Source organism: Mauremys reevesii, linkage group 11 (assembly GCF_016161935.1).
Source record: "Mauremys reevesii isolate NIE-2019 linkage group 11, ASM1616193v1, whole genome shotgun sequence".
Classification (NCBI taxonomy): domain Eukaryota; kingdom Metazoa; phylum Chordata; order Testudines; family Geoemydidae; genus Mauremys; species Mauremys reevesii.
In genome coordinates, this window is record NC_052633.1 from 12524989 (window position 1) to 12547379 (window position 22391).

Here is a 22391-nt window from a genome sequence, read left to right on the forward strand (position 1 = left end):
GCCAGAGACCGCTGTAGGAGCAGGAGCCTGTCAGTCCTCGAGTGTAGAAGCGGTCTGTACATCACTGCACACCGTACCCACCACAGTCTGCATCCCTGTTTGAACCCTTTAATGCAAATTCGTTAGTAAAGAAAACTTTGTGAATTAAAAATGTTCCAATAACTTTATTTTTAAACGTCTGTTGGAAGGGGGGAAACCTGGTGAACGGGGTATGTAACCGCTGAAAAAAGTCAATAGTAACTGAAACAGGGGCAGGTTCAGCTTCTCTGTAAAGAGACTGGACAGTCATAGGTTACCCTGCTCTCTGAGGAACCTAGCTTTCAAAGCCTCCCGGATGCACAGCGCTTCCCGCTGAGCTCTTCTAATCGCACAGGTGTCTGGCTGAGCGTAATCAGCAGCCAGGCGATTTGCCTCAACCTCCCATCCCGCCATAAAGGTCTCCCCCTTGCTCTCACAGAGATTGTGGAGCACACAGCAAGCTGCAATAACAATGGGGATATTGGTTTCGCTGAGATCCGAGCGAGTCAGTAAGCTCCTCCATCTCCCCTTGAGACGTCCGAAAGCACACTCCACCACCATTCTGCACTTGCTCAGCCGGTAGTTGAAGAGCTCCTTGTCACTGTCCAGGGCGCCTGTATAGGGCTTCATGAGCCAGGGCATTAGCGGGTAGGCTGGGTCCCCGAGGATCACTGTAGGCATCTCCACATCCCCAACAGTTATTTTGTGGTCCGGGAAGAAACTACCTTCCTGCAGGCGTCTAAACAGACAAGAGTTCCTGAAAACACGCGCGTCATGAACCTTGCCCGGCCACCCGACGTAGATGTTGGTAAAACGTCCCCTATGGTCCACCAGTGCTTGCAGCACCATTGAAAAGTAGCCGGTTAATATACTGGCTGGCCTGGTGGGCCGGTCCCAGGATAGGGATGTGAGTGCCATCTATAGCCCCACCGCAGTTTGGGAATCCCATCGCGGCGAAGCCATCTATGACGACCTGGACGTTTCCCAGGGTCACTACCTTTGAGAGCAGTAGGTCAACGATTGCGTGGGCTACTTGCATCACAGCAACCCCCACAGTAGATTTGCCCACGCCAAAGTGGTTCGCTACTGACCGGTAGCTGTCTGGCGTGGCAAGTTTCCAGAGGGCTATGGCCACTCGCTTCTGCACAGTCAGGGCTGCTTGCATCCGGGTGTCCTGGCGCTTCAGGGCAGGGGCCAGCAAGTCACACAGTTCAAGGAAAGTGCCCTTACGCATCCTGAAGTTTCGCAGCCACTGTGATTCATCCCAGACCTGCAGCACTATGCGGTCCCACCAGTCCGTGCTTGTTTCCCGGGCCCAGAATCGCCGTTCCATAGCATGAACGTGACCCATTGCCACCATGATCTCCGCGGCGCGGGATCCCGTGCTTTGTGAGAGGTCTGTGCCACTCTCACACTTCATGTCCTCACCGCGCTGCCGGAGCCTCCTCGCCCGATTTCTCAGCAGCTGACTGTGGAAGAGGTGTTCGATAAGGTGTGAGGAGTTGACAACGGCCATAAGTGCAGCGATGATCGCAGCGGGCTCCATGCTCGCAGTGCTGTGGCGTCCGCGCTGTCTCTGACCAGAAAAGTGCGCAAACAGATTTCCCGCCGGCACTTTCAGGGAGGGAGGGCGGGAGTGACAGTTGAATGACGACAGTTACCCAAAACCACCCTCGACACATTTTTCCCCCAGCAGGCATTGGGGGCTCTACCCAGCATTCCAATGGGAAGCGGGGACTGCGGGAACTGTGGGATAGCTGCTCAGAATGCACCGCTTCCAATGTCGACGCTTGCCCCGTTAGTGTGGACTCACAAAGTCGAATTAGTGTCCTTAGTGTGGATACACAAATTCGACTTCATAAGGTCGAATCCACAAATTCGACCTAAGTTAAATCGAACTACTCTTCTAGTGTAGACATACCCTTAGAGACTAACAAATTTATTTGCGCATAAGCTTTCGTGGGCTACAGCCCATTTCATTGGATGCCTAGAATGGAACATATAGTAAGGAGATATTTATACACATACAGAGAACATGAAAAGGTGGGAGTTGCCCTACCAACTCTAAGAGGCTAATTAATTGAGATGAGCAGTTATCAGCAGGAGAAAAAAAGACTTTTGTAGTACAAAAGTTTTTGATAATTGCTCATCTTAATTAATTAGCCTCTTAGAGTTGGTAGGGCAACTCCCACCTTTTCATGTTCTCTCTACATGTATATATGTCTCCTTACTATATGTTCCATTCTAGGCATCCGATTGAGCTCTTTGGGACTGGGGAGCCCATATCAATGGATGCAAAGATCTGCAGTTAATCTGCCTTACTGCTTCATTCTCAAGAACTGTCAATCCAATACCATCAGCAAGCAAAAAGACATTACAAAAAGTTTGGGGAGTCAGAAGAATACAGAACATACAAGAAGTTTATGATATTTTGCAATATTCCATAAGTATTTTCAAACATGGTTTTAAATTCCCAGGAGTATCGTTAGAATAGACATGTTATGGTGTACATGAAGATTTGCACAAATAAAATATAATATGATACAGCACCATTCATTACAATGAAGAAAAATAGTACTTATTTATCATTTAAAATAAGACATCAATATGAACATAAATTTTTATATATATCTATCCAGACAGAAAGATATTTTAAAAACACTCTATTTTCTCAAGTTGCAATAAAAACACTAATAATTTTGTCTAATTTAATACAGCATTAGAACCTAGGCAGACTATTACATTAAGTGGATCATTTGATAAATTAGTCAAGCTCTTTTGGTGTAAATGAAAGAAGTTCTCAACTAATTATTTTCTCATTTTAAATCCCATTAGAACTTGATCACAGCATGGATCAGCTGTACATTAGCAAGAGGAAGGTACCAGTTCAAAGAAGAACTTGATAACACTAATCTGCTCTCACCTCATTAACAGTGTAAATCAGCAATTTAAAACCAGTTTAAAAACCACTTGCTAATATCATAAAAATGTACTGCAAAGGAAGTGTCTTAATACCCTAGGACTCGATCCTGAAAATCCTTACTTATACAAATAGTATCATTGAAGTTAAAGGTATTGCCCATGTGAGGAAGAACTATTCATGTGGGCAAAGGTTTGAAAGATCAAACCCCTAAATTAGAGTCTGATCCTCTTTTGTTTAGAGTCAATGGGAGCTTTGCCACGGACTTGATTCTAAGCAGGATATGACCCTTGCAAAGTTTCCGTTCCATACAAAAGCTGTCATTTATATCGGTCTAGTATTAGCTGTCTTTTGCCATCTGATATTAATCATCAACTGCTTACCATCTAAGAGTTACATAGGCTCCTGAATAGTGCTCTTTCTGCATGAATGTACACCTCTACCCTGATATAACATGACCTGATATAACACAAATTTGGATATAACGCGGCAAAGCAGTGGGGCTGCGCACTCCGGCAGATCAAAACAAATTCGATATAACGCAGTTTCGCCTATAATGTGGTAAGATTTTTTTGGCTCCTGAGGACAGCGTTATATCGGGGTAGAGGTGCATTAAAATAATGACATTGTATACAAAAATAAAATGCAGCATAAGCTCCATAGGCCGTGCCTGCCTTTAGAAACTCTGCAGCAGTAACACCAGTGTCTTACAAGTGGCTGGGGCTTGGTCCAGGTCCAATGAACTAGACACAATGACTCAGTGAGTAATAAAACAAGCAAGAAATTTCAAGCCTTAAACATATGAGTCTTAAAAGTTAGATTTTTCATTACGTGAAAAAAGACAACTTTTTTTTTCAAATTGCATTATTCCAAAATAGCTTGTCAAACAACCTAAAAAAACCCAAACAAATAAAAAACTCCAAAGAATTCCCCCCCCCCAGCCTTAAAAGAAAGACTAAGACATTTCAGGTAAATAGGATCCGCCCCTCCCACCCAAATTACTTGGAGGATTTGAAACAGGCTAACGCAGGGGTTCTCAAACTGGGGGTCAGGACCCTCAGGGGGTCACGAGGTTATTACATGGGGGGGTCATGAGCTGTCAACCTCCACCCCAAACCCCGCTTTGCCTCCAGTATTTATAATGGTGTTAAATATATTAAAAAGTGTTTTTAATTTATAAGGTGGGTCGCACTCAGAGACTTGCTATGTGAAAAGGGTCACCAGTAAAAAAGTTTGAAAGCCACTGGGCTAACGGAAGCTGTATCATTAGAACCTTGCTACCAGAGTCACCACTATAGATCCATAACATTGCTCTCTCTCTCCCATAGAAGCTTTGTCATTCTGACAGGTAACCAGTAAACAAAGTATATCACTTGGAATATATATTTTAAAAGCAATGCATGGAACTCCTATACAATTCCTCTGCTTGCAAACTGTGGGACAAAAAAATCTCTATGAGCCACTTAAAAATATAGAAAAGAGACCAGAAGTAAGTAGTCACAAGGTCACTCTTCTGAGCATTTTTTGACTTAAATTAAAAAGACAAAAAATACAAGGGTAGCCATCACAGTTTTCAAACCAATGGAAATGATAAAAGTTGTGGTCATTCTGCCTCGAGAAATGAAGTAACTGTTCAATAGAACATGCTCCAAACACTTGGACAAGGAAATTGCTATATGCAGGTTTTCAAAAGTGCCCAGCACTTAAATAAAAGTGCCCAGATTTTCAAAGTGAGAACAGTGGAAGCTTGCGGGTTCCGAGAACTTCTGGTCACTTCATTTAAGTGTCTAAACGGGAGCTGCTGGGGTTCAGCTGTTTTGAAAAATCTGGCCCTAAAATGATTGTTTCCATTCTCAACCTAAGCTTATTTTCTTGAAGAGAAGGTTTCTCAAAATAAAGTTTGACTTTTCTTTGAAGCACAAAGAAGCTGGATTGTCTACATTTATTCCAGAGTCGTCACAGTTAGATGGACATTTAAAAAGTTTTACCATTCAGTTTGGAAGCAGTCAAGGGTTCTGACCATCCCCATTCTGACCAGAAAATTGCAAAGAAAGTCATCCACAACTTCAGGTATTTCAGACACTGAATGCTTAGAAGTCAGAACAGATCGCTGAGCCTGAAATTAAAAAAATAGTATTTGTTATTTTAAATATGTGCAATCCCTGAAAAAGATACAAGAACCCATTACTTCCTAGCCTATAATCCAATCCCAGGGCCACCCTCCATCCAATAGTCATTGGAATAAAACAATGCAAGACATCTAAACCATTTGTGTGAAAATGTGATGCTGCGTATAAGAAAGGTGACCATTTATATCACTGTTAAACTTTGTATAAGATTTATGGAAATTGTGTATCATGTAAGGCGTCAATGGAAAAGTTACAATCAAGTATAATTATCCTGGTTAAATCCACATATCATGTTTGTATTTGAAGTTATGAATATTGGCTGTGTTTTATTCCTGATGATTGATATCCACCAGACGGATTTACATCAAGGCTAGAAAACTATGTATTGATGGCCCATCAAAGACACTCAGCTCTCACAAGGAGCCATTGAAAAAAAACTCATCCCATCTAGTAGGTCTTCCTGCAGATGCCTCAGACAGCGCGATGCCGATGACTCACCCCTGTAATTCAGCAAACCACGTAAGAAGATGTGATATGCTCATGTGGCCCTGGACTCCATCTTGGGCCAGTAATTTTCCACATGCAGGGGCTATGGTCTTTGTTTGGGATAGTAACATAAGAACAACCATAATGGGTCAGACCAAAGGTCCACCTAGCACCGTATCCTGTCCTCCGACAGCGGCCAATGCCAGGTGCCTTAGAGGGAATGAACAGAACAGGTAATCGACAAGTGATCCATCCCCTGTCGCCCATTCCCAGCTTCTGGCAAATAAGTCTAGGGACATCATCCCTGCCCATCCTGGCTAACAGCCATTAATGGACCTATCCTCCATGAATTTATCTAGTTCTTTTTTGACCCCTTATAGTCTTGGCCTTCACAACATCCTCTTACAAAGAGTTCCACAGGTTGACTGAGCATCGTGTGAAGAAAGAAAGTATTTTGTTTATTTTAAACCTGTTGCCTATTAATTTCATTTGGTGACCCCTAGTTCTTGTGTTATGAGAAAAAGTAAATACTTCCTTATTTACTTTCTCCATACCAGTCATGACTTTATAAACCTTTACCATATCCCCCCTTAGTCATCTGTTTTCCAAGCTGAATAGTTCCCATCTTATTAATCGCTCCTCATATGGAAGCAGTTCCATACCCCTAATCATTTTTGTTGCCCTTTTCTGAATCTTTGCCCATTCCAATATATCTTTTTTGAGATGGGGTGACCTCATCTGCATGCAGTATTCAAGATGTGGGCATACCATGGATTTATATAGAGACAATATGATATTTTCTGTCTTATTAGCTATCGCTTTCCTAATTATTCCCAACATTCTGTGCGCTTTTTTGACTGCTACTGCACATTGAGCAGATGGTTTCAGAGAACTATCCACAATGACTCCAAGAACTCTGTCTTGAGTGGTAACAGCTAATTTAGACCCCATCGTTTTTAATGTATAGTTGGAATTGTTTTCCAATGTGCATTACTTTGCATTTATCAGCATTGAATTTCATCTACCATTTTGTTGCCTAGTCACCCAGTAAGTTTCCAGGCACATAGCAGAGGATATAAAAGACTCCTGAAATATCCCTATTTTGCCTCTTTCCTGCTCAAAATCTCTAGTCTGGGGATTTACAACTAAAAGGGGCATTTTGAACTATGGACTGAGGACCTTCTAATCTTTTGGAAGTTACCAGAGAGACTTTACAAGCCAGCAATCTATTCCATCACTGCTACAAACCTGGTAAGAACTTTGCAATCATTTGTATGTATACAATCTATTAACCATTTATAACTCTTCTTTTATTAATGAATCTTTAGTGGTTTACTAAGGATTCGTTGACTGTGATATTTGGGTAAGATCTGAAATATATATAGACCTGAAGGCATGTGTCTGATCCTCTGGGATTACTAAGAATCTCATATATGGTGAATTAGGTTTTCATTAATCCCTCACCACATTAGCTCCCATCCAGATAAACAGGTCTAAGGGCTGGAATGCCTACATGGAACTGTTTGGCTTCTAGTTAATTAGTGTGATACTGCAGAAGCTCTTTTGGTACCAGCTTGATTAACCTAGTTATAGATTAAACCACCAGTTTTTGGTGACTGCCTTCTCTGTTTCTTGCAGTCTGCCTACAGTGTGTCATTCTCAGTGTGGCTTATTCCAGGAACCCAGTCACAGAAGGATATTACTAAAAAGCAATTTCATTATTGTTCAGGGGCAGAGGTTATTCATATAGATATGAAGTAGAATGTCAGAATGGCCTCTTTTCTGGATAAAAACAAATACATGTACATGGCAAGTAACTAGAGATGTAGCTTCAACATTTGCACTTCAGAGTGAAAATTTGGAAGGCCTCTGAAGTTTTAGCCTTAGAAGGTGTATATGGTCTTTTTTTAAAATAAAGTAACCACACAAGACTATAAGTGTGATGCAAAGGATTCCATATAATATTCTACAAGTTTTACAACAAAATTGCAATATAGCTGCCCCTTTGGGCTATTTTCAGAGATTGAGAGAGACGTTTGACACAGACAGGGTTTTAGACTGAGATTGCTCTATCCCACAGGTACTGTAAAGTAATGCTCCCACCTGTACCTGTTCCTCCCAATCTTTTAACAGTTAGTACTGCAGTTAATAGTCTATAGTAGTGGTGGGCAACCTGCGGCCTGTCAGGGTAAGTCACTGGTGGGCCGTGAGACCGTTTGTTTACATTGACCGCCTGCAACTCCTAGTGGCTGTGGTTCAGCATTCCCGGCCAATCAGAGCTGCGGGAAGTGGCAGCCAGAGCATGCCGCTTCCTGTAGCTCCCATTTGCTGGGAACAGCCAACCGCAGCCAATAGGAGCTACGGGTGGCTGTGCCCTTGGACGGTCAATGTAAACACACTGTATCACAGCCCACCAGCAGATTAACCTGACAGGCTGCAAGTTGCCCACCACCGGTCTAGAGCCTGGATAGAAATAGGAGGAAAATCCCCAATACAACCTACCCTAAATCTCATATGAAACAAACTGCATCTTTAATTGAAATGGGTAGTATTAATTGAATATAAAGGACCAAGGTCCTCAATTATGTGCAACAGGCTATAATTAATAGTATATGCTTAGCGCCAAAGCACACTCCAGAATGGTAGTGTTTTGACTTACTAGAGCTGTACCACAGACAGATACACTCTAGTTGTGAGAATGCCGTGGCTGCCTAGAATGTCTGCTGTCATAGAACGGTCTCCTTTCTATGCTCCTGCTGTTCTTTTGGCCCAATTCAAGTAAATGCCCAACTGTGACACATCCAAAGACTACCTAGGAGAGTGAGGCACCTCACCATCACCTGTTCTTAGCGTGCAGAAATCTTGTTTGTGCCTGCTGTGCATGCTGAAGAATCAGAGAGGGCAGTGCAGAAGGGGGAAGAAAATTGGCAGCATATGACCTCCAGAGAAGAAAGAGGAGAACCCATTTAACCTCAATGCAGATAGAGATAAGCAACCATTTTCAGGATCCCTGCACAGGTATTACAGCAGTGAATGGTTTGGAAGAGTTATCGGAGGGAAGGGATGAGAAGGAGACCTCATCGATAGGAAGGCATGGGATGCATTGTCTTAGGTATGGGGGTTCCACAACCACCACTCCCAAGAGGAGGAAATGGGTGGTGGTGGTCGGGGACTCCCTCCCAAGGGGGGAGGGAGTCATCCATCTGCCGTCCAGACCGGGAAGCGCGAACTGCTTGCCTGGAGCTAGAATTCATGATGTGACGGAGTGTCTGCCAAGACTGATCAAGCCCTCAGACCGATACCCCTTCCTACTTCTCCATGTGGGCACCAATGATACTGCCGAGAATGACCTTCAGTGGGTCACTGCAGGTGGCTCTGGGAAGAAGGATAAAGGAGTTTAAGGTGCATGTCATGTTCTGTTCCATCCTCCCTGTTGAAGGAAAAGGCCCAAGTAGGGACCATCAAATTGTGGAAGTAAATGCGTGGTTGCATAGATGGTGTCGGAGGGTGGGTTTTGGATTCTTTGACCATGGGATGTTGTTCCAGGAAGGAGAATTGCTAGGCAGTGATGAGATCCACCTAATGAAGAGAGGAAAGAGCATCTTCACAGGCAGGCTGGCTAACCTAGTGAGGAGGGCTTTAAACTAGGTTTGCCGGGGGCTGGTGACCTAAGCCCTGAGGTAAGTGGGGAAGTGGGATACCAGGAGGAAACACAAGGAGGAGGGTGCAACAGAGGAGGCCTCCTTCTTCATATAGAGAAAGTATGGCAATCGACTGCATCTCTACCCCGATATAACGCTACCCTCGGGAGCCAAAAAAATCTTACTGTGTTATAGGTGAAACCATGTTATATCGAACTTGCTTTGATCCACCGGAGTGCGCAGCCCTGCCCCCCCCCGGAGAACTGCTTTATTGCGTTATATCCGAATTCGTGATATATTGGGTCACGTAATATCGGGGTAGAGGTGTAGTTATCTTAGGTGCCTGTACACGAATGCAAGAAGCCTGGGAAACAAACAGGAGGAATTTGAAGTCCTGACACAGTCAAGGATTGGAATAACAGAGGGGTAACTCACATGACTGGAGCACTGTCACTGATGGGTAAAAGCTGTTCAGGAAGGACAGGTGAGGGAGAAAAGGTGGAGGAATTGCATTGTATGTATTAGAGCAGTATGATGGCTCAGAGCTTCAGTATGAAGCCGGAGAAAAGCCTGTTGAGAGTCTTTGGGTTAAGTTTAGAGGCAAGAGCAACAAGGGAGATGTCACGGTGGACATCTGCTATAGACCACCAGACCAAGAGGGTGAGGTAGATGAGGCTTTCTTTGGAAAACTAACAGAAGTTTCCAGATCACAGGCTCTGGTTCTCATGGGAGACTTCAATCTCCCTGACATCTGCTGGGAGAGCAATACAGCAGTGCACACGCATACCAGGAAGTTTTTGGAGAGTGTTGGGGACAACTTCCTGGTGCAAGTGCTGGAGGAACCAAATAGGGGCCATGCTCCTCTTGACCTGCTGCTCACAAACAGGGAAGAAATATTAGTGAGGACCTTGTTGAGGAAATGGTTGTAGGGGACAACCTTGGCTCGAGTGATCATGAGCTAATTCGGTTCAAAATAAATGGAAGGATAAACAAAATTGCATCTGAGACTAAGGTTTACGATTTCAAAAGGGCTAACTTTACTAAATTAAGGCGACTAGTTAGGGAAGTGGATTGGACTAACATATTTAGGGATCTAAAGGCGGAAGACGCCTGGGATTATTTCAGGTTGAAGTTGCAGGAGCTGTCAGAGGCCTGTATCCCGAGAAAGGGAAAACGGTCTTTAGGTAGCAGTTTTAGACTGAGCTGGATGAGCAAGCGTCTCAGAGGGGTGATTAAGAAAAAACAAAAAGCATACAGGGAGTGGAAGATGGGAGGGATCAGCAAAGAAACCTACCTTATTGAGGTCAGAGGGTGTAGGGATGCAGTGAGAAAGGCCAAAAGCCGGGTAGAGATGGACCTTGCGAAGGGAATTGAAACCAATAGTAAAAGGTTTTTTAGCCATATAAATAGGAAGAAAACCAAGAAAGAAGAAGTGGGGCCACTTAAAACTGTAAACGGAGTGGAGATTAAGGATAAGCTAGGCATGGCACAATATCTAAATGAATATTTTGCCTCGGTCTTTAATGAGGCTAATGAAGGGCTTAGGAATAGTGGCAGAGTGACTGATGGGAATGAAGGTGCGGGGTTGGAAATTACAGTATCCGAGGTAGAAGCCAAACTTGAACAGCTTAACGGTAGTAAATCAGGCGGCCCGGATAATCTTCATCCTAGAATATTAAATGAATTGGTGAGTGAAATTGCAAGCCCGTTAGCGATGATTTTTAACGAATCTCTAAACTCGGGGGTTGTACCGTTTGACTGGAGATTAGCTAATATAGTTCCTATTTTCAAGAAGGGAAAAAAAAGTGACCCGGGTAACTACAGGCCTGTTAGTTTAACATCTGTAGCATGTAAAGTCATGGAAAAAATATTAAAGGAGAGAGTAGTTACGGACCTTGAGGTCAATGGCAATTGGGACAAATTACAGCATGGTTTTACGAAAGGTAGATCGTGCCAAACCAATCTAATCTCCTTCTTTGAGAAAGTAACAGATTTTTTAGACAAGGGAAATGCGGTGGATCTCATATATCTTGATTTCAGTAAGGCATTTGATATGGTACCGCATGAAGAATTACTGGTTAAATTGGAAAAGATGGGGATCGAAATGAAAATCCAGAGGTGGATAAGAAACTGGTTAAAGGGGAGACTGCAGCGGGTCGTATTGAAAGGTGAGCTGTCGGGTTGGAGGGAGGTTACCAATGGAGTTCCTCAAGGTTCGGTTTTGGGTCCGATCTTATTCAATCTATTTATCACTGACCTTGGAACCAAAAGTAGGAGTGGGCTGATATAGTTTGCGGATGACACGAAGTTGGGAGGTATTGCCAATTCGGAGAAGGATCGGGATATCCTCCAGGGAGATTTGGATGACCTTGTAAACTGGAGTATTAGTAATAGGATGAAATTCAATAGTGAGAAGTGTAAGGTTATGCATTTAGGGATGACTAACAGGAATTTTAGTTATAAGCTGGGGACACACCAGTTGGAAGTAACGGAAGAGGAGAAGGACCTGGTTGATCGCAGGATGACTATGAGTCGGCAATGTGATGTGGCCGTTAAAAAAGCTAATGTGGTCTTGGGATGCATTAGGCGAGGTATTTCTAGTAGAGATAAGGAGGTGCTAGTCCCGTTATACAAGGCGTTGGTGAGATCTCATTTGGAGTACTGTGTGCAGTTTTGGTCTCCCATGTTTAAGAAGGATGAATTCAAACTGGAACGGGTACAAAGAAGGGCCACTAGAATGATCCGAGGAATGGAAAGCCTGTCGTATGAAAGGAGACTTGAGGAGCTCAGTTTGTTTTCCTTAACCAAAAGAAGGTTGAGAGGAGATATGATTGCTCTCTTTAAATATATCAGAGGGATAAATACCAAGGAGGGAGAGGAATTATTTCAGCTCAGTACTAATGTGGACACGAGAACAAATGGATATAAATTGGCAGTCGGGAAGTTTAGGCTTGAAATTAGACGAAGGTTTCTAACCATCAGGGAGTGAAATTCTGGAACAGCCTACCGAGGGAAACAGTGGGGGCGAAGGACCTCTCTGGCTTTAAGATTAAGCTTGATAAGTTTATGGAGGGAATGGTTTGATAGGATAACGTGATTTAGTCAATAGGTCAATAACGTGCGACCACTGGTAATTAGTACCGAGGGTCAATGTTGGGATATTGAAAGTCTTTTTCCTGAGTGTCTGGCTGGAGAGTCTTGCCCGCATGCTCGGGGTTCAGCTGATCGCCGTATTTGGGGTCGGGAAGGAATTTTCCTCCAGGGTAGATTGGCAGTGGCCCTGGAGGTTTTTCGCCTTCCTCCGCAGCATGGGGCAGGGGTCGCTTGCTGGAGGATTATCTGCTACTTGAAGTCTTTAAATCAGGATTTGGGGACTTCAACAGCTGACTCAAGGGAGAGAATTATTTCAGGAGTGGGTGGGTCAGCTTTTGTGGCCTGCATCTTGCGGGAGGTCAGACTAGATGATCATAATGGTCCCTTCTGATCTTAAGTTCTATGATTCTATGAAGTAGAAGTGGGTGGCAACCTCAGCAGCAGTGACCAAGAGATGATCGAGTTCAGGATCCTGACAAAAGGAAGAAAGGATAGCAGCAGAATATGGACCCTGGACTACAGAAAAGCAGACTTTGACTCCCTCAGAGGGTTGATGGGCAGGATCCCCACCTCTTCTATGTCTTGTCCAAGATGTTATGAATCTAGATTTTTTTTTTCATAAAAGAAAATAGCTCTGGATTACCTGAGGCTGCAGGAACACTTCATTTCTGGATTCTTCTTTTGTGTCCTGTGTGAACAGTCAAATTCCCTTAAAATTAATTTGTATTCTGCCTTCATAGATTTCATTTAATTTGAGCCTACTGTCCAAAATTCTGCACTTTCCTGTTTCTTTCTTCCTTCCTTGCTTCCAGCTGAATAAGTTTTGAAGGAATCTCTTCTAATGCATTTTCTTGACAGTCTCTGTTTTACCACCTCCAATCTTGTTTGGAGTTTCTTTTAGCATGCCTTGGACAGAAAATTCTGATAACCAGCAGATGGTACTATAACACCCTAGGTGTAAAGCAGTCCCAATGTTTTTATTGGGCAGGCTTGCTATCCCCATTTTTTGGGTGAGGAAACTGAGGTTCAGGATAGATTAAGTGACTAGCCTGGCATCATACAAGAAGACTGTGGTAGGAACAGGAACTGAACTCAGGTCTCTTAAAGTCCAGTCCAGTAGATGATCATTTCTACCTATACAGTGCTTCTGAACAGTTCCTTGCCCAGGCCCATCCCCTGAAATAATTCCTAAGGTATTAGCTAGATGCCGCCGTACTATGTCAGTCAAATTAATATCTGGCAGAGTCCCATTGACTATAGTGGGTTTTGCTAGGGATGAATTTGGCCCAGTGTTTTAAAACTGTCTTAAGGGCCTGCAAGCAGCCTATGGTAGTATGACCAAGAGATCTCCTGATCTTAACTGGTGGAGGGCATAGAGGGAGCATAAGCATTACAGGAGTCCTCTGGGCATAGAATTCACATTGTGGTCCACCAAAAAGTCTTTTTGAGGTCTGTAATGAAAGCCTGTGTCACACAGGTCATTGATATCATTGTGGAAAGCATACACTGATGTTAAGAACATAAGAATGGCCATACTGGGTCAGACCAAAGGTCCATCTAGCCCAGTATCCTGTCTACCAACAGTGGCCAATTCCAGGTGCCCCAGAGGGAGTGAACCTAAAAAGTAATGATCAAGGGATCTCTCTCCTGCCATCCATCTCCACCCTCTTAGGCTAGGGACACCATTCCTTACCTATCCCGGCTAATAGCCATTAATGGACTTACAGTAATGTATCTAGTTCTCTTTAAAACCCTGTTATAGTCCTAGCCTTCACAACCTCCTCAGGCAAGGCGTTCCACAGGTTGACTGTGCGCTGTGTGAAGAACTTTCTTTTATTTGTTTTAAAACTGCTGCTCATTACATGTGTAAGGAATTAAGTATTTAAACTGAATTATGTTTTTATGATCTGTATCTAGGGACTGGAGTGATTATCCCATTTAAAAGGCTCTACATCATTTTTATATAGAAAGAAGATTAAAAATACTTCCAGAGGAAACACCTCCATCATAATTCTGCTTGCTTTGTGTAAGTTAGGATTCTAGCTCTAGCTCACACTGGGACTGTGCTGGTTAGATTCATAGACTCTAGGACTGGAAGGGACCTCGAGAGGTCATCAAGTCCAGTCCCCTGCCCTCATGGCAGGACCAAATACTGTCTAGACCATCCCTGATAGACAATTATCTAACCTACTCTTAAATATCTCCAGAGATGGAGATTCCACAACCTCCCTAGGCAATTTATTCCAGCGTTTAACCACCCTGACAGTTAGGAACTTGAGTCCTAATTTCCAACCTAAACCTCCTTTGCTGCAGTTTAAGCCCATTGCTTCTTGTTCTATCCTTAGAGGCTAAGGTGAACAAGTTTTCTCCCTCCTCCTGATGACACCCTTTTAAATACCTGAAAACTGCTATCATGTCCCCTCTCAGTCTTCTCTTTTCCAAACTAAACAAACCCAATTCTTTCAGCCTTCCTTCATAGGTTCGCAAGACCTTTAATCATTCTTGTTGCTCTTCTCTGGACCCTCTCCAATTTCTCCACATCTTTCTTGAAATGCGGTGCCCAGAACTGAACACAATATTTCAGTTGAGGCCTAACCAGCGCAGAGTAGAGCGGAAGAATGACTTCTCGGGTCTTGCTCACAACACACCTGTTAATGCATCCCAGAATCATGTTTGCTTTTTTTGCAAACAGCATCACACTGTTGACTCATTTTTAGCTTGTGGTCCTGTAGCAGGGTGGACCCTGCTCCGGGGTTTTATAGGGTTAAAAGTGGCCTGACAGAGCTGAGCTGATTGGGGAAGTGGCTGCAGCTGGGGGCCACGCCCCAAACTGAGGAGCAGGGCCTTATAAGAGGCAGGGAAGCCAGAGCCCAGACGGACTCTCTCTCTGCTTCAGAGAGAGATGGGCCTGGCTGCTTAGAGGCTGAGGCTAGATACCTGAGGGAAGCAGGGCTGGGGGAAAGGCTGAGGAGCTAGGGAAGCTCCAGCCTGGAAAGCCCCAGGCTGCGGCCTAGCGAAGGGCCATAGGTACTGTGGGTTGCAGAGGGCAGCCCAGGGGTAGGACGAAGCAGCAGGTCCAAACCCCCTTTGCCTGTGATGAGTGGGCTGATACTGCAGTCTGCCCCAGGGTGTGGGGCTAGACCATGACTGACAGTAGCCACTACTGAGGCAAGGCGGGGATAGTAGCGTGGGGTTCCCCTGGGAGGGGGAGACCCAATTATAGATAGCAGGCACCGGGTCCAGGGAGGGACGCCGGGGCCAGAGAACAGGTGGGTCACCAGCCTGCTGAGGGCGCTCCAGGGCCGGACCGAGGGACATTCCGGGACCGACCAGCAGGAGGCGCGGCAGGGGTGAGTACCGACCCTGTTACAGGTCCACTATAACCCGTAGATCCCTTTCTGCTGTACTCCTTCCTAGACAGTCTCTTCCCATTCTGTATGTGTGAAACTGATTGTTCCTTCCTAAGTAGAGCACTTTGCATTTGTCTTTATTAAACTTCATCCGGTTTACCTCAGACCATTTCTCCAATTTGTCCAGATCATTTTGAATTATGACTCTATCCTCCAAAGCAGTTGCAATCCCTCCCAGTTTGGTATCATCTGCAAACTTAATAAGCGTACTTTCTATGCCAACATCTAAGTCGTTGATGAAGATATTGAACAGAGCCTGTCCCAAAACAGACCCCTGCGGAACCCCACTTGTTATACCTTTCCAGCAGGATTGGGAACCATTAATAACTTCTCTCTGAGTACGGTTATCCAGCCAGTTATGCACCCACCTTATAGTAGCCCCATCTAAATTGTAATTGCCTAGTTTATCGATAAGAATACCATGCGAGACCGTATCAAATGCCTTACTAAAGTCTAGGTATACCATATCCACCACTTCTCCCTTATCCACAAGACTCGTTATCCTATCAAAGAAAGCTATCAGATTGGTTTGATATGATTTGTTCTTTACAAATCCATGCTGGCTATTCCCTATCACCTTACCACCTTCCAAGTGTTTGCAGATGATTTCCTTAATTACTTGCTCCATTATCTTCCCTGGCACAGAAGTTAAATTAACTGGTCTGTAGTTTCCCGGGTTGTTTTTATTTCCCTTTTTATAGATGGGCACTATATTTGCCCTTTTCCAGTCTTCTGGAATCTCTCCCGTCTCCCATGATTTTCCAAAGATAATAGCTAGAGGCTCACACACCTCCTCTATTAGCTCCTTGAGCATTCTAGGATGCATTTCATCAGGCCCTGGTGACTTGCAGGCATCTAACTTTTCTAAGTGATTTTTAACTTGTTCTTTTTTTATTTTATCTTTTAAACCTACCCCCTTCCCATTAGCATTCATTATGTAAGGCATTCCTTCAGACTTCTCAGTGAAGACCGAAACAAAGAAGTCATTAAGCATCTCTGCCATTTCCAAGTTTCCTGTTACTGTTTCTCCCTCCTCACTGAGCAGCGGGCCTACCCTGTCCTTGGTCTTCATCTTGCTTCTAATGTATTGATAAAAAGTCTTCTTGTTTCCCTTTATTCCCATAGCTAGTTTAAGCTCATTTTGTGCCTTTGCCTTTCTAATCTTGTCCCTGCATTCCTGTGTTGTTTGCCTATATTCAGCCTTTGTAATATGTCCTAGTTTCCATTTTTTTATATGACTCTTTTTTTTTTTAGATCATGCAAGATCTCGTGGTTAAGCCAAGGTGGTCTTTTGCCACATTTTCTATCTTTCCTACCCAGCGGAATAGCTTGCTTTTGGGCCCTTAATAGTGTCCCTTTGAAAAACTGCCAACTCTCCTCAGTTGTTTTTCCCCTCTGTCTTGATTCCCATGGGACCTTACCTATCAGCTCTCTGAGCTTACCAAAATCCGCCTTCCTGAAATCCATTGTCTCTATTTTGCTGTACTCCCTTCTACAACTTTTTATTTCAGAAGGTTGAAAAAGCTACTGGGGGGAAGCTGTTCTAGACTTGATTTTAACAAATAGGGAGGAACTAATTGAGAATTTGAAAGTAGAAGGCAGCTTGGGTGAAAGTGATCATGAAATCATAGAGTTTGCAATTCTTATTGGATAGTTTGTGCCCCGCGGTGTTATTTTCCGAACATATATCTGGATAGTTGAAGTCCCCCATCACCACCAAATCTTGGGCTTTAGATGATTTTGTTAGTTGTTTAAAAAAAGCCTCATCCACCTCTTCCACCTGGTTAGGTGGCCTGTAGTAGACTCCTAGCACAACATCACCCTTGTTTTTTTACCCCTTTTAGCCTAACCCAGAGACTTTCCAAACTTCCGTCTCCTATGTCTATCTCTACCTCAATCAAAGTGTGTACATTTTTAATATATAAGGCAACACCTGCTCCCTTTTTCCTCTGTCTATTCTTCCTGAGCAAGCTGTACCCATCCACAAAAAACATTCCAATCATGTGTATTATCCCACCAAGCTTCAGTGATGCCAACAATGTCATAGTTGTATTTATTTATTAGCACTTCCAGTTCTTCCTGCTTATTACCCATACTTCTCGCATTTGTATATAGGCATCTAAGATACTGGTTTGATCTTGCCTCCTAGGATTCAGGAGTCACACCTAGCTCCCTAGGAGAGAGAGCTCAGTGGTTTGAGCATTGGCCTACTAAACCGAGGGTTGAGAGCTCAATCCTTGAGGGGGGCCACTTAGGGGTCTAGGGCAAAAATCAGTACTTAGTCCTGCTAGTGAAGGCAGGAGGCTAGACTTAATGACCTTTCAAGGTCCCTTCCAGTTCTAGGAGATAGGTAGATCTCCAATTATTTAAAATTTATTTAATTGGCCCTTATTTCCACTGTATTCAAGCAGAAAACTCAAACGGAGGAGAATCTGCCCCATTACCATTTGCAGGAACATATCTTTAAATCACAGCACTAGTATTTTCCTTCCTACAAGATCAGAAGTGGGAAAACTACAGCCCACAGGACCCTCCTGCCCAGCCCCTGAGCTCCTGCCCCAGGGATGCTAGCCCCCAGCCCCTTCCCCACTGTTCTCCCTCCCCCACAGCCTCAGCTCACCCCAGCGCCAGTGTAATGCTCTGGGTGGCGGTGGCACTGTGAGCTCTTGCCAGGCAGAGCAACTACAGAGCCATGACCTGACCCGGTGCTCTGTATTGCATGGCGGCGCGACTCCCTGCCCTGGTGCTCTGGGCGGCGCAGCTGTAGCACCGCCAGCCACCAGTGCTCTAGGCAACACGGTAAGGGGGCAGGGAAGGTTGGATAGAGGGCAAGGGAATTCGGGGTGGTGGTGTGGATAGGGTCAGAGTAGTCAGAGGGCAGGGAACAGGGAGGTTGAATGGGAGTAGGGAATCCCAGGAGCAGTCAGGAAGGAGAGGAGGGGGGTGGATGGGTAGTTGGGGGCAGGGATTCCAGGGGCAATCAGGGAACAGGGATACTTGGATGGGGCAGGGTCCTGGGGGGCAGTCAGGAATGAGGGCGGGGTGGTCAGATGGAGCAGCACGGGGCAGTCGGGGGGGGTTGGAGAGGGCAGAAGTCCCAGGGGGCAAGAAGCAGGAGGGGTCAGATAGGGGGCAAGGGCCAGACCATGCCTGGCTGTTTAGGGAGGCACATGCCCCAAACTTTGGAAACGCAATGGAGCCCTCAGGCCACAAAGTTTGCCCACTCCTGCTCAAGATTATGGCTATTAACACATCCTAGCTGTTTGGCACACAGTAGTCGTGGTTTACTAAAAGTGCCAGTTATTAAAATTAAAACAATTGCTTCTCTGCTTAATGCCTATGTTTGATCTTAGAAGAAAATGAAAGCCATGGACACAAACTATAAATAACCATGATTTCTACGTTGAGAGTGTAGGCTGTATAATGCTTTACTATACTTTGGATACGTAATTGATCTATGCACCACAATTGCATAAATACTGCATTTCCTTCAAGTCTGCGTTTAAATAGTGCATGAAATTCTTTTATTATATTGGGTGTAAAATATACAGCAACTGAAGTGAAGCTACAGGGGAAGCAGAGGTGTGCCAGGACATTAGTTTAATTTAACCAAGACAGAGGGATTACCACTTGCGAAACATGCCAGGAAATCTCACGGCTACAGATATTCATTGCCTCAGTTTTGCTTCACATAAAGATGAGTTTCTTAGCACAGTGTGAGTATATTGATTCAGCAGTCGATCAGAGAGAAGACTAGTACTTGCTGAGTCATCAAAACCACTTGCTTCAACACCTGGGTTATCTAGTAAATGAGCAATGAACAACCTAGCAGATACACCTCATAAAATATGCAGTAAACATTTAATTATGAGAGCATTAAGGCCAACAACAAGTGTGATTAAAAGTACCTTTGTTTTGCACTACAGATCCTACCATCTAATGAAAATTGACATACGCTGTTGGGAAAAACTGATTTACAGTGGAAACTGCATTAAATATCTCAGTACCAAAATCCAGAAGCAAAGAGAAACCTTTTAGCTAGAACACAAAATCATATTGAACTTGAGGCTAACTATGGGCATGGTGCTTTTTGCTATCGAAACTGAAGGAAGTTTCAGGTGTTCATACAGGGCATATATACACACCCCAAGTATTTCATATTAAGTGTTCCTGTGTAGCAGTCTTGCAAGTCACTAGAGAAACACTTATGAAACAGCTGAAAGATTAGACAGTTGTACACTGTCAAGAGATTAGATTAGTAACACTTTTTTTTTTTTTTTAAGTGTCACGGTGCATAGTCAGATGCAACTACAGCTGATTTGTGAAGAATTTCAAATATTTCCAATGCTTCAAAAACCATACATTTTAAAAACTGAATCTACTTTCAGATGTATCTCTTATTTTCAGATTTTTTTCATCCAAGGTTTAATATTGACCACAGAACTGATGAGTTTACTTACACACACAAGCACACAAATAAGTCTTCCCTCAGTTGTCACTGAGAACTAGTCACTTTCATTTAAAAAAAAAAAAAGTTACATTCATTTGCCTTTGCAAAACAAAGATTATAACAATCACTCACTGCATAAATGAAAAATATAAAAAAAATATATAAAAAAGGAAAGGTACCTTACACTATGTGACCATAGTAAGCCAAACCAAGTAATTCTTCTGCAACTGGAAATAGCATCTGAAGTCACTATGGTATACTGAAAAAAAGCTGTTCAAGTTGTGATCAATTCATATTCTCAAGGATTTTCCTAGTCCCACTTAAAGGCGGGTAGCTGGCTGGCTCCATAGGGAAGCATATGATCTGGTCCTAGCAGCAGCAGAAGTTTTGCTAAGATCCAGCCTAGAGTAGGGAGGGCTGAGTTCAGCCTCTCTGTTTTAGCGAGCACCCTGCTTTGTCTAACCATTTTGGGGTTCTTGGTGTTATTTTGAATTCTTAAAAAAAAAAAAAGGAAGAAGAAGTAGTGTCATGTTACAGCCTTCCAACAAGAGTATTTATGTTTTTTAAAATTAAAATGTGTGCTAGGAACATAACACTTATAATCCCACCACACCACTACACTGTATTCTATGGCTGTTTTAAAAATCAAACTGTAAAAGGTAAAAGTATCTAAAATTAATACTAGTTGTTAAATGGGTGATGATTTGATCACAGCTCTCATTCAGCCAAGCAGCTGGTATATACTTTTTGGTTTGTTTTTTTTTTGTTTTTGTTTTTTTTGGTTTTTTTATAAAAGCACGTGAGTAATTCTACTCCTGTTCAACAAACCATTTAAGCCCATGTTAAACAGTGATTAAAGGACATGCTTCAATGTGAATTAAGTCTACTTTTTTCCTTAAAATATTGAGCAATGCATGAAATATATAACAAGACAGGCAAACAGTGAATAGAGGAATATCAGGGTGGATGGAAATGAATTTATTTAAGCTTTGTTCTCATAATTACATCATATCTAAATGTTTCTAGATATTTATGCCATAAGTGTAAAAGGCTCTAGCCATACTTATATTCAATAATTAAGAGTGTTCAATGTCTAAACTTTAAGCCAATAGAAATCAGTTTGATTACTGATGGATTCTTAACAGTATTTTGAAAACTCTTACTATAATTTGTGCATCTTCAGACTGTTCCTGTATTGTCTGCAAAGCCTTTACCAGATCTTCATCTCCTTCTACGAGGCTAAAATCATCATCTGCTGGAACCTAAACACAAATATAAATGAAGTCACATCAAGCATATTTTAATGTATTACATTTTCTTCCAGAATATAATTAAGTCCCAACAGCACACAGTTTTAAAAAAATATCTTATGCTAGTAGCCATATTAGAAGCTTGGTGTTATAATTACACAACTGATTATTGTTCTACTTGGCACTGAAGCATACAATATTTATTTTTTAAAAAAGCACATACACACAGCCTCTCAGAGTGGTATCCTTGCCCTATTTAAATCAGTGACAAAACTCCCATTGACTTCTTTGGAGATAGACTTTCAACTCTGGTCTCTCAGCACTTGATCCGAGGCTCAGTAGAAAGATTCTCACGGATTTCACCAGGCTTAGGGTGAGAGTCTGCTGTCTGACATGGCAGATTATTTGGGGAAGAGTGGAATCACAGCTGGCCCAGCCTGGTATAATAGTTTCTCCTCATTAGCACCAGGGGCGGCTCTAGAAAATAGGCTGCCCCAGGCAGCGCGGTGTGCTGCGCCGCCCTTCCTCGGTCCCGCGGCGGGTCCCCTCTTCCCGCGGCTCCGGTTGAGCTCCCGCGGCAGGTCCACCGGAGCCCCGGGACGAGCGGACCTGCCGCAGGCATGACTGCGGGAGCTCCACCGGAGCCGCGGGAACAGCGGACCTCCCGCGAGCACGGCTGCGGACGGTTCACGGGTCCGGCGGCTCCGCTTGAGCTGCCGCAGTCATGCCTGCGGGAGGTCCAGCCGAGCCGCGGGACGAGCGCCCCCTCCGCAGTCATGCCTGCGGCAGGTCCGGTCATCCGCGGCTCCGGTGGTCCACCGGCCCAGCCTGCCGCCCCCTAGATTTGGCCGCCCTAGGCAACAGCTTGGTTTGCTGGTGCCTAGAGCCGCCCCTGATTAGCACCTTCTGTGAACCATTGCTTCAGTCCTACAGTGGTGTCATCTTCTCACAACTTGGTCCTCCAGGCAGGTCCCTTAGAAGTCTCACCCTTTCA

General features: G+C 43.9%; 1 protein-coding gene across 3 annotated transcripts in view; it reads right to left on the minus strand.

The window, feature by feature from the left end:
* Nucleotides 1-22391, minus strand: part of SPAG16 (sperm associated antigen 16) — a 738799-nt gene that overhangs the window by 709500 nt on the left and 6908 nt on the right. For all 3 annotated transcript variants that reach the window (XM_039494401.1, XM_039494402.1, XM_039494403.1), the window contains exons 3-4: nucleotides 21311-21409; nucleotides 4927-5054 (exon numbers count right to left, since the gene is read on the minus strand). In XM_039494401.1, the coding sequence (XP_039350335.1) occupies nucleotides 4927-5054; nucleotides 21311-21409 (227 nt within the window). The remainder of the gene's footprint in view (nucleotides 1-4926; nucleotides 5055-21310; nucleotides 21410-22391) is intronic.